At 35.2% G+C, this 13659-nt stretch overlaps 1 protein-coding gene across 1 annotated transcript in view; it reads right to left on the bottom strand.

Moving 5' to 3' along the window:
* LOC114667772 (phosphodiesterase 4A, cAMP-specific) overlaps window positions 1–13659 on the bottom strand; it is a 649415-nt gene that overhangs the window by 598404 nt on the left and 37352 nt on the right. The window contains 1 exon segment of the mRNA XM_028823210.2: window positions 1675–1954. Coding sequence (XP_028679043.1) covers window positions 1675–1716 — 42 coding nt within the window. The 5' untranslated portion in view covers window positions 1717–1954.

Below are 13659 nucleotides of genomic sequence, written 5' to 3'. Positions count from 1 at the left end.
AATTAAAGGGAACAAAAACTGAACTATTAAAATCACATTCTTTGAAAAAGCACTTCATGTATATATACAGTAAAAAAAAAATTATATATAGATATAGATATGAAAATCTGCCTAGTAAAACAATCTATCCACAGTATTCATCTCTGTTCATGACCAACAGGCAAAACACAGAAATTGCACCCTAAATGTGAGGGAGCATCACAGAACACAGTAAAGGGCCTTTTAATTTTGGGAAATGGCTAGAATCCCAAAACAAAATTCCATTAAAGGAAGAGAATACATAAAACATTAAAGAAAAGCGTTGGGGATAAGTTTGTAGACGTTAGTCAGTCATTTTCTAACCCACTTAGTCCTAAACAAGGTCACCGGAGTCTATCCCTGCTGGCATAAGGCGCAAGGCAGTAACAAACCCTGGACAGGGTGCCAGTCCATCACAGGTTAGTAGAAGTTACTTTTGTAACTGTCAAAGTGCATATATAAAATTGTATAAACTATGATAAATATAAAAAAAAACGCATTTCCTGAGAAGCAATATGAGCACGGACTATTGCTTAAGGCATGTACCACCATGGTTAAGATTAAAATCAACTTTTAGACATCATAGCTAGGTACTGTGTATGAGCAAAACTTTGTTTCTTAGAAACAGAACCTAGAAGAATTGTGAATTTTGAAGGTAAAAGTGATACAGCAAAATACAGAGAAATCCTGAAGCAAGCCAGTCATAAGCATGAGCAAAACTGCAAAGGAATATGGGAAAACACTATATTGCCCAGATGTGTAAAGATGGTAGAAACTGATCCAAACATATTCATAATTTCATTTGTTTACCTAGAAGTGACGTAATCAGTTACTGACTAAGGGATGTTATCCTTTATAATTAGCTGTACTCTGTTTTTAATTCATTAAAAACTTACAAAAATGGGTTAAATGTTGATTTCACTTTAACATCAGGTATTCAAGCTAATCAATGGCCAAAATCACAAATAAATTACAAATCCAAAATTTGCCAAAATTTCCCCTTGAGGACAAAATAAAGTTCTAACCATTTAATATCACACACAACACACATTTCAGTAAATACTTTTGTATAAGCTCTGTAAGTCGGATTGTGATTCATGATAGATGGGTAGAGGTGCCTATTTTGGTATGAGCTTCAGCACCATTTTCATGGTATTTGATACTTTAACTTTTCTCCATTTTTAAAAGTAAGTATGGTTATTTCTTGAATTACATTTAAGTAATTTTAAAAGTTATAATCTTTTGTCATCCATTTTACAGAAATCATTCTGAAGGAATAGCATTTGAATGAGTAAGACTGATCCACAGCTATGCCAATGGCCATATTATTGCTAATAAAATGACTTGAAAAAATGTACCTGTTGTATTCAGCTGAAGGTGTCTTCAGGTACCGTTCTTTATTCCAAACATTTTGGACCCAAAACTAAGCTCTTTGTTGACTACTATTACATACCCGGAAATAATAAACATCATATTGGCAATTATGCACTAAAAAAGCAGAGAGATATATGGATGCTTTAAAGACGAACACAATCCTTTTGAAAGCTAGTGTCAATTGCCATTCTAATATTTTTTTTCTTTCAGGTATAAAGCATGTGTGTGCAGATTTTCCGATTCCCAGAAATAAAAACTCAAGAGTTATTTTTCAGTACTTACCTCTTCTACAGGCACAGCCAGTACACTTCTACTTTTCTTCATGGCTGGGGTTTTTAAAATTAACTCTAGAGAAATGTTGATGTGAAATGAACGGAACTCCCCAGGACAACTGCCAGGTAACAGTTACACGCAACAACCCATTGTGTCTTTACGATTTCATTTTTTAGAGAAAGCCTGGGAGCTTCTGTAAAACTTTAGTGTTGTGAACCTTCATGGATTTAAAATCTCTTATTATCCAAGATGGAAATGATTCATTTGGGTCTTCCTAAGTTTTCTGCCCCTAAAAAAAAGCAAAACAAAAAAAAAGAATAAGAACAATGAAACAGCTCAGAAGAAAGTGAACCATGCTTTTAAAATGACAAACAAAAATCATTCTATTTACAGTATTTGTAAAATGAGGTTATTATTGTAGATGAAAAATAAACAAAATCAAATATAAGGCTATCTGGCATTTGGGCCCCTCTGAATAAGCAATTGAAGTCCTCCATAAACAATAAGGCAGCAAATCTGTTTTCTCCATTTCCAACTTCTTATTTGTTAACAGTGCTGAATGCCTTAGCTTTGAAGTTGCTGCTTAAGAGATTTTATTATTCTACTCACAGCATTCAGCTACGGAACATTGAGTTTGATAACCTACCTTAGGATTCTCATGTACAAAATAATGAAACACTAAAGGAGACTGAAAACAATAGATTCCTAACAGTAATATCTTTTTTTTTCTCAGGATAAGGAAATAACTGCAGTTTTTAATTTTGGATTGAACTATTCCTTCAAGTGCAATTTCATTTACATGAAGTCTCTTATACCATTTGGGCTGACTGCCTTGTGTTAATGGGTTTTCATTTTAAAGTGCTTCTTGTGTCAGATGACATATCTCTTTTAGTTAAAAAATATAAACAATCATTTAAACACAAGCAAGTGTAAAACATTGTGCTAAGCAAATATTTCCTCTTAGATATACTGGTAGGTAATACACACCATCTGCACCATTCAAAAATGTGCCTGAAAACTTAAGGCTTATTTTTGAATCCTCCACATGACACCTGGCTAAGTTAAGTGACACACATGTTACCACTCAGAAAAGTGTTTGAAGGAGTTTTTACCTCCCGCTCTGCAACATGAAGCTGTGAGGTGTTGGTTAGGCCAGCGGAGGGACACCTACCCTGTGGTCTGCATGTAGATCCCAACGCCACAGTGAAATGAAGAGGGCACTGGGCTGTAAATATGGCACCATGCTTCAAATGAGATGTAAAACCAAGATCCTTACTCTTGAATAACCAAAAGTTGAAGAATGGCATTAATTGTGTGTGAAAAATAAAATGCTTTTTCATTATTTTGATAAATGACTGCAGTAAATAAGATTTAATAAAGAAACTGTCAGGTACAATGCAAAATCACCAGTGTTAAATTAACTCTTTTACTGTTACTAATAATTTGTATACTGTACTGGTGGATAGGATTGACCAGCTTTGTTGGGCTGAATGGTCTGTTCTCATCGTAACTGTTCTAATGTACAGAAAACTTTCCTTTTTTTTAAATTTTCTATATGAAATCCAACACCTTTTTGTGAGTTCCTGAAGTTTTTTTTTTTCTTACAATCTCATTTTACATTTAGTTTGTGAAGTAGCAACTTAGCTTTGATTCTATAAATTTACTTGGGACATTTTTGCCACAATGTTTGTTGTTTCATGATCATCATTATTTGTGCTACTGTTGTTAGGAAGCTTCTCCTGTTGTTTGGGGCATGTCCTCAGATGTCATAACCTTTATAAACGACACGACAGGTTTAAAAGGATTGTTGAAAAGTTGAGTCCCTATCCATGCTGGTGGATTCCAAAATTTTTTTTGTCAATCATTCTTTTGTTTAAATTAAATAATTTTTCAGAACGTTTTCTCTGGTTTCAATGCATGGTAGCATTTGTGACTTTGTTAATGGTGTTCTTGATTTTTAGGATTTTGACTCTTTTCACCATTTGCCTACATCTTTTCTCTTGTCTATTTAAAAAACACACTAGTTTTCCAGTGCAACAGCTTTCATGTCTATACTTTAAATTATACTTTTAAGACCAGTGTTTTTGCTGTGCAAGAAAAGTAAAGTGCCTTTTAAATCATCTAATGTGTGCACAGTTCTCTCTCTGTACATACACCTCTACTTCATGGCGATTGTCTTCTGATCCGGACCTAAAACCACTAATCCTATCTGAGACTTTTTTTTGTAACATATTTTTGGGGAATAAACAAAAAGTAGCAGCCTTAAATCTTCAAATGAATGCTTTGACAAAATTGCCATTGTACTCAACAAAACATTTCAGTTTCATTTACTTATAGAACTTAACTATCCATCCATCCTTTATCCAACCCGCTATATCCTAACTACAGGGTCACGGGGGTCTGCTGGAGCCAAGGCAAGGCAGGAAACAAACCCCAGGCAGGGCATCAGCCCACCACAGCGCACACACCCCTACACCCATACACCAAGCACACACTAGGGACAATTTAGAATCGCCAATGCACCGAACCTGCAGGTCTTTGGACTGTGGGAGGAAACCGGAATACCCGGAGGAAACCCACGCAGACGCGGGGAGAACATGCAAACTCCACGCAGGGAGGACCCAGGAAGCAAACCCGGGTCTCCTAACTGCGAGGCAGCAGCGCTACCCACTGTGCCACCATGCCGCCCCTTATCAGAACTACCAGTGTTATTTTGATTTGATGGTAATTATTTATAAGGATAAGATATAATTAGTCAGTCACTTGGCCTTTCCATTTGAAAAATGCTGACAAAAACAAATCACTGGAAAATTTCCTGATCATCAATGCGCAAAAAATGCAAACCTAGAAAAAAAAGAAATAAAAGTTTTGGTTTTTCAGAGCTTTTCTGACTTTGAATTGAGGATAAAGGACAGTGGACACGTGTTGCCTCAGATGGAATGTTGTACAGAACACCTGGTAATATTTTATTGCAGACAGAATAAGAATTCCATTTACAAGTACTTTGATAAGCCACATCTTTATAAACCCCACACACCTCTCAGACTTACCGCAAAAAAAAAAAAAAAAAAAAAAAGTACAATCCATATATAAAAATTCAGAAATATACAGTAAAGTAGATGTTTTAGTGAAAAATTAATACTGAACACAATATACTGTTTTAAATCAGGATCACTAATAAAATCAGCAGACTCTTCATTCTAGAGGTCTAAGAGCTCACATGTGTCACTGCAATACTTTCTACACTATCAACAAACCAGCAGTGGCTCTCTTTACTACTACACAATTGAGAAATCAGTAATAAAGCTGTTTTTGTCTTCTTCATAAAGGTAAGACACCTTCAGTTATAGTAAACTCATTTTTGAACTTTTTGAACTTCCACATCAAACAACAACTCAAAGAGTACATCATTTGAAAACCGCAGATTATGAACAGGAAACAGCAATTCTACAACTTGTGGTAATGACTATTGATTATCTAATTTAATAGTTTATAGAAAAAGCATCTTGTTCTTATACCACAACTTAAACTAATCTGAGAGTTCAGACTTCAGCCGTTCAATTATGTTTTACTGCAGACTGAGTAAGGAGACTACAAGCAGTTGGCAACTTAAAGGAAACCGGTGCTTTCATACAGATGCAGTCATTGAAATAATTAAGCTATAAACATTCCTTTGTGCTTAAATTCAGATATACAAATGCAGGGCTGACTCAGTTTTTCATTATGTTCATTACCAAAGTTGAAAACAGAAAACTCCATGGCCTTGAATGGTTGACTGTTGAGGCACATGTACAGAATGCACAGATAGACGTGAAAGGAAAAGACAGGCAAGAAAGGACAGACAGAGAGATACAGTAGATGTGAAAGGTAGTATTAGATATTAGATGGATAGAAAGAGAGAGAAAACAGAACTTAATTTGTCCCAAGAAGTAAATCAGAAGCTCAACATTAAATAAATAACAATTGTCCTAGTAGTGTTTCATCAAACACTTCTGCTGAATAATTTGTTGGCTGAAAGTGCTCATGTGTCAGAGAGAAAACATGCAGCATCCATCTTAAAAAAAAATGATAACGGTCTGTGTGTCTGTCTTTAGATCCATCCAGTTGCTACGTCTCTGTCATTCCAATAGATAACGCATATTAAACATTAACACTGCTTTTATGACTCCCATACCAAATAGCATAACAAGGACATATGAAACTGCTTGGTGCACTGCAAACATTAAATGTTGAGGTCACCAGTCTTAAGACGAGTAGCACAACAAGTTGTTCATAATGGCAGTCAGTTTTGTCTTCATTCTCTTATTTGTTACTACCTTCAGGAGGTCAATAAAAACTGTTGTACTTTGCTAATGACTCACTGGGAATATTGGTAAAAATAATGTTGGCATGGAAGCTGGACTGAAACGCATCATCAGCTAGCGGCAACTGTGTAAGAAAGTGCAAAGCCCTTGATCGTATTGATTTGAGATGCAAGGAAAAAACATGTAATTACCTCTTGATCTTTTTTTTTTCTTTTTGAGCAGTGGGAAAAAAGCATCTGTTCTGAAGACACAAACAAGTGTGTTTGTGGTATACAAAGTATTTTGGACACATTTCTTTGGTTTTACTCCTCTAATTGCATCAAAACAATGACAATAAATTACCAGCCAAGTCTAAAGCTACTTCAGTGTCTGGCCCACTAACTTAATCATTAGGAAATAACAGATTTAATAGGCCAAAAAGCTGAATAAAAATCAGACGGATGATGGATGATAAAAATTTTAAAAGCCAAGATAAATAAATTAAATGATCTTAATGTAATTATACATAAAATCACACTACTTTCCAATAAAATTTACTAAACCCAGTTTATAATTTCTGGTGTCAAGTCTTTCAACTTTCTGTGCTGTTTGCTCTAGAGTCTACTTCCTTTATTGTTGATTGTCATTATTTGGCTACAATTAAGGAAGCAACACCAACACCCCACTGCAGAAAAAAAAACAGGTGAATAAATAGAAAATTGGCAAAAGTTAAGAGACTAAAATTATAGCAAAAATGTGACAATTTCTAAATTTGTTATGAATATTAACCTCACACTATTGCTCTTGCTCTTATAAAAATGGAGATGATAAAAAAATCTAATTAAATCAATAAGAGGTAAAACAAGTCATTGATTGTGAAACTGGACACAATATAAACCTGCAGCCACAAGAGTCCTTTATGATCGTACTTTAAAACAATTGGTAAAGAGCTTTTCTAAACTCCTGCATTTAATAACTATAACTGCAATACACATACACATCATCTTACGCTTACAGGGAAATAAATCCTGCAGTATCTTTAATATCTGAAAAACTGTAGACAGAAATTGGGAGTAAGCCATCTAATGGGAAAGAAGCTATATAAACAAAATGTATTATTATTATTATTATTATTTAGAATGCCAATTGTCATTAAACGCATTAACCAATTTCTAATTAAGTAAAAGGCTGTAACAACACACTACAGCTACTGAACGGAGTTTGACACCTCTGATTTATAATGTGTCTTCTTAAACTTGGATGATTCAAGTAGAAAATAAAACAAATACACTGTACATTTGTGTGTGTCTTCTTGATACTACAGGAGAATCATGATTTTGCTGAACTGTGACTGTTTGCTACAGGGACTTTACAGAATATTAATTAAAATGTATAAAATTAAAATATAGGAATTTTTATATAGACAGTCTATGATAAATCAAATGATTGCTTTACAGATGACTGATAAATGCTTTAGGGGGATGAAACCAACAAATAATTAGGAGCCACTAGGGGCAGCAGGCCAAATATAAAACAAGAAGGCAGCTGCCATGAGCTATAAGTGAGCTTGATGGGCAGCAGATCGTACGCATGAGGATGATCTTTAAGACACATGCTTATTACCAGCAGTGGGAGTTACCCATTGATTAGAGTTATTTAGACCATAACTGTGGCTTGATAGGCGCTTACAAGTCTAAATGGTTTATTTGAGGTAAGAAGATAAGCATTTTATTTTATCATTGTGGTTCTAAAAAGGATAGGAAGCCAGTTTAATCAGTCTTGCTAGCTTTGCAGGCAGCAGTCTCCATGGTATAAATTAATCTGGGAGAGCCTCACAAATTAACAGCTACTGCTTTAAAAGCAAGATGTACAATGAGTAAAGATCTTAAATCCATTACTCTGTGGCCCAGACAACCTGGAGTTCCTCTTAATTGTCGTAGGTCTGAAACACTTTGGACAAGAAAGCACTAAGACACAACACACCGTTGTAACAAAGATCTAACCACATGTGGTGGTTAGAGATACATTTTTATTCTTCAAAAAAAAAAAAAAAAAAATCTAAGATGCATTCTTTAGCATAAAAGAAAAATACACCACAATAGTGCGTCCGATTTGTTACAATCTGGGTTTTGGTGCCTACAACCTAGCAAAACAGAACATAATATTTTCAAACCCTCCTAATCTAATTAACAGTCTTGGGTGGTGCAAGTCCATCCTGACAACACTGAGCACAAAACAGGAAACAGTCCTGTGCAAGTTCATCACCAGGCCCTACAGCACACTAGTCCAGCAGGATCATTAGGCACATGAACCTACATTCAGCATGAGTAATAAGCACTGCATTAACGTAAAAGATTACCATCTGCTCCATAAACCTAGTCCTTCCTATAGGTGTCAATAAATCACTGAAGGGTCCAACCTAGAAATCTGGTCACTACATACAAAAGTTCACCCAGAAAGGTTCATGTATTTGATAGAAATATATACTATTCTTTAGCATAGTAACATTAAACAGATTTTAAAATACAGCCAAGACATTAACGTTGCAAATGGCTTCAATTCCTTGAAATCTCGGTTTCGTAATTTATTATTCACATACAGTATGACTGCAAAGCACAGTTTCAGCAACTATTACTCCAGTGTCCTAATGGTAAACTCTCTTAGCTAAGTTTTAATTGATCACATGATAAAGGTTATTAAAGAAACTTATTTAAGTTAGCACTAATTCTGCTGAATAAAGCAAGTAAATTGCCTTTCCTTGAGTTTCCAGATACTGGCATTCCTAAAGTTAAATTCTGGGTTAACAAATGGTCAAAACTAAACAGTTTTCTTAAGGAACACAACATTTTATTAGTATTTTAGAAAATAAAGGCTATTCAATGTGACAATTTGCCAAAAAGCTGAAAATTCACACAAAGGTGCCCACTACTGTCTTAAGAGACGGCAGGATAGAGAGAGGATAGACAGGATCTAACTAGGATAGAAAGCAAAGCAGGAATTCCAGATACACAACTGCATAAAAGGATAAGGACTTCAGTGCAGTGTGAGAAAAAGATGCCTTACAGGTCCTCAGCTGGCTGCTTCATTAAACACATGCCAAATACCAATGTCATTTGCAACAGAGACAAGAAATGGTTAAAATTGGCCAAAGAACATAGACATTGGATTCAGATTTCTGAGTGATTCTAACCTTTTGCCAATTTTAACCTTTTCTTGTTAATTGACTTCTTTGTTAAAACTCCACATACAAGGGCAGCATTTAGAGTGGTCTTTTCACTATGTATGAGTTAATCACCGTTTCTCCCCACAATTCCAGTCACACACTTTCTAGCTTATATAAGTCCCAACCATGCGGCACACAACACAGGACTCCTAAGGAAAAACAAATTAAATGTTTTGTTTCAAACACTCCATTCTAACATTCAACTTTCAAAAGCAGGCAGTGTGGTTAAGGCTTTAGACTTCAAACTCTGAGGTATGTCTGTGGGCTGAAATCCTGACACTGTGTGACCATGAGCAAGTCACTTCACCTGCCTGTGCCAACTGTATCTCAAATTTCCAAGTTGCCTTGGAAAAGGGTGTTAAATAAATGTATATTTTGTTTCTTCACGTGTACCATATGAGGACCACAGCATCTGTTATCTGCTATCCATGCTGTGTATCACAAAAATAACAGTACCAGACTATTTGCCTAAAAAATACAATTTTCAGAAAAAATTTCTAGGAAATATTTACAGACAGAAGCAGGTTTTTCTGTAGTTATTTGAGTCAAAATTATTTCTAAGCAGCTGCTCAGTGAAGCTAAATACTCTAAAGCAGTTGGGTATTCCGATTTTTTTTTGCTCTCAACCAGTATTATGGTGATGTATCTACTTTGTCCTCGTATTTTTCAGCTATATTACTGAACGGTTGGTGTGCACAGCTGTTAAAGTAAACTAATGTTTGTCTACATGAAAGAATATTAATACATAATTTGCTTATTTTAAGTAGAAGAAATGGATATGCTACAATGTTCAAATAATACTCAACCCCAATAGTCTGTTACATTTTACAGTGTTTCTGAATGTGAAATACTATATATTCAATGTGAATAATATATTATATGTATGCTTTATTGAGGACAAGCATGAAAAAATATTTGAATGACTTTGTGACAGATAATAAAATAAAGCAACTAAACTAAATCGGTACTTTTTCCCCTGGTCACCTATAAAGGTTTTCATGCTATGGCAAATCAAATATAAAAAATGTCAAAACTTTTTACAGTTTACACCAAAAAGTAATAAAAGGTGTCCATGCTCATTATAATCACACGTCCTAAACTTGCTCCAAGGACTTGTGTTTTGTCAACTTGATCTTACATACTTTTGAGGAAAAAACTGCGTCCCAATTCATAAGTCATCGGTTACTTTGTTTCAAAAGTTAAGTAGTAAGAGTTCTATCAATCCACAACATTGAGAAGTCTAGGAAAGAAAAATACGACCTCCTACACGGACATTATGATATTCCTACACAGTCACAGCTTGCTCGAGCCCCATGTGTTTAATTCTAGAAAGGAGGTTGAGAACTATAGATGCCTGGTCTTCGCTTCAAAAGTCACCTTCTAAAAAGTGGATTGTTAATCGGGGAGAAAGAAAAGGAGAAAAAAGGACAAAACTCCAGGTGCCTATTTTTCCATTGACTTTGAAAATCAATAATTCCAGCATGCCTGAAATGGAATCCTTATTTTTTCTGTTGCAAGAAAGAAACTAAAAGAGTGTCACTCAAGCCACAACCATGAAGTGCTTTCACATTCTGGGGGGTAGATGTGAAACAAAGGATGTGCAAAAGGAGAGTTCACTAAAGTCCATGCCACTTTTCCTATGTGCATTATATTATATATACTTTGGTTAAATGTCCTAATCAGTTTTATGTCTGAAAAATTAAAGACAATAAATATCAATCTTTAATAACATAATGATGATATTTTAAAGGCCAATATACCTACTCAGTAGTTGCTGTCAATTACGTATTCATTAAGTGTCATTTTTAACACTGGCTTAAAGCTTATATCTACAGCTAGATCTTTCTTTCTTTTCTTTACAAAAGACATAGTGCTGGTTATGCCCTATCATCCCTGGCTAATACATGAATGACAAGATTCTCATTCATCTGCTAGCAAAAAGCACATTTTTTCTTATACATAAAGATCTGACAGCTTTAGAATACAATGTAGAAAAGGCAGCTAAACTGTAAAAACTCTTTCAATTAGGTCTCAGCACCATTTATACCAATTGTATTTTTAAAAACTTCTATCACACACATACTGTACATATTAACTTGTACTGCAATACTGTGCTTGACAATCCTCATCTAATTATTCTAATTTATCTATGTTGAAAGAGAAAATCCAAAAGCAGTAAGATGAACATGCTTAGTTTTTGTGCGAGCCTTAATGCCAATCACTACAAAACATCAAAAACATGAGGGAAGTGCAAATGTTCGGGTATAATCAATCATTTCCAAAGACTAATTTAAAAATATTAGTAAAGTGGATCAACCATTCACAGAGCACAGTACTACTTACCAGAGATGCACATCATAAACACTGCATTGAAAAGAAGACGCCAAAGTGTGACAGTAAGCAATATCACTTAATTGTTATGCTTGTGATCAAAATGTAATTGAGATTTTTAAATGTTCTGTTGTGAAAAGTCTGTCATGAAAAATAGCATTTAAAAGTACAGACTGTCCAGTACAGCATCAGACAATAACTACGTTAGAATAATCAATCAGAAAATATCTAATAGATTTGATTACTTTGTGACCCTATTTGCAAAGACGATAAATGCAAGTGACAGATAACAGGTAACACACTACATTTTGCTGCATAATAAATATCTGTTAAAATTAATTTACTGTATAATAGAGATATCAGAAGCAAAAATTCTACGTAATAAAAACAGACTTTATAAATAAAGGCAGCAAAATTTAAGGAAGAAAAAAGCACCAGTTCTAAACAGGTGGAATCTGAAGAGAAAACTACACAGTATGTCCCTAGGAAGTTTAAAAGATAAGGTGGTGCTTTCAATCCTTTCATAAACTGTGACCTTGTCAAGGTGGATGGGTTTTTTATATGCCAGTTATTGTTATAGCAATTATGTCAGGGGCATTGTGTTCCGAGTATGGCTATCCTTGGCTAACTGGAAGTGCAGGAATATGCAACGGTTAGGTTCATATTACGGCCCTTGTCAAACTCAAGTAAACAACTGAACTTCACCCAGACCAGGTATATTGGGACAATATTCATAAGGTTTACAAGCACCATAGGCCAAGAAACCCCAAGAGTCATCAGGCTCACTGAGAAAAAAACATGCAGACAAGCATGTGAACAAGATGTTGTTGTGACATCTATGCCTGAAACGGTGCTTGAACTTTCACCAGAAACTGAAAAATATCAGGAAGAATACACTAATACACCATGTTGGCACTGGTACCTGCTATTATGGAGTTTCCACATCGTGGGTTAGCACTTGAAAACATACCATCTCCTGATTCTGTATTCCTACAGGAGTACATAATGTAAATGACAAAGTTAATAGGAAAAGTGTGAATGGATGACAAGACAATCCTTAAATGAGTCTAGGTGATGATTTAGTACTGAACCCGTAAGTGTGTGTGCTATTCATGGATTTGCATCACAAAACATTCAAACACAAGCATGTTGATAAGAGGACCTATTGCAAAGGTAGCATGTGTCAAAGACAAATGATCGACTCTACAGTCTGGTTACCTTATCAGAGGTCCAGGGACAGACACAGAAGACCCAAATACATAGTGGGAAGTGTCATGGGAATGGTTTGCAGATATCTTAATACAAGATACATTTTTCATTAACCTCCAATTGAGCTTCTCTCGGGTACTGAACTGTTCCCTGTTTAAACCATAGTATTGGAGTTGACTGAAAGAATCAGTGTCCCAACGTTGGTTGGTGCCTGTCATGGTAGCTATTCTAGGACCAAGTGATGTACAGCAATAGTATATGAAGCTGTCAAATAAAAAAATGCAATAAGGCCAAGACGATAGCTGGATGTAAGTAAAATATACTGACAGTAGGAAACCCAATAAAGTAGCTGGAGCAGTAGCCATGTGGAAAGCCCATGAATGGAAGGAATTTGGAAAAGGAGTTAAGAGGTTGACTTTTGAGGAAAATCAACCACCACTCGGGAAAGGTGTGGCTGATCATGGCTGAGAATGCACTAACCTTGACTGGTTAGCTGACTGGAAAGAAAGAAGATATATAATAACAGTATTTCAGTACAGTGCAAGCGGCTCAAAAAGAATAGTTCATTGAAATAAAAAGACGACAATGACTAAAATGTAAACCTATTTCAGACACTGTTGCCAACTAAAATTTAAATGCCCCCCCCCCCCCCACCCAAAAGCTTTAAAAAGTACATCAGTGGAAAAGCAAACCATGAGGCAACTTTTTTCATTTCTCACTTCTACAAGCTCATTTGTACTGTAGATCATCTCCATTTAGGTGATGTACCTATTTAGAAGCGTGACTGTATAACAATGTTGATGAGAAAGACTACCACTGTTGTCTATTTTTCAGATTCATAAAAAGTTGGAAAAGAGCCTTTTTTCTCTAATGCAAATGCCATGTATGGAGAATTCATCTTTGAATGAGAAAGGAAAAGAAAAAAAACAAACTGAATGATCTGTATGC

The sequence above is a fragment of the Erpetoichthys calabaricus genome, chromosome 17 (genome assembly GCF_900747795.2).
Source record: "Erpetoichthys calabaricus chromosome 17, fErpCal1.3, whole genome shotgun sequence".
Lineage (NCBI taxonomy): Eukaryota > Metazoa > Chordata > Cladistia > Polypteriformes > Polypteridae > Erpetoichthys > Erpetoichthys calabaricus.
This window is presented reverse-complemented; position numbering and strand designations above follow the sequence as displayed.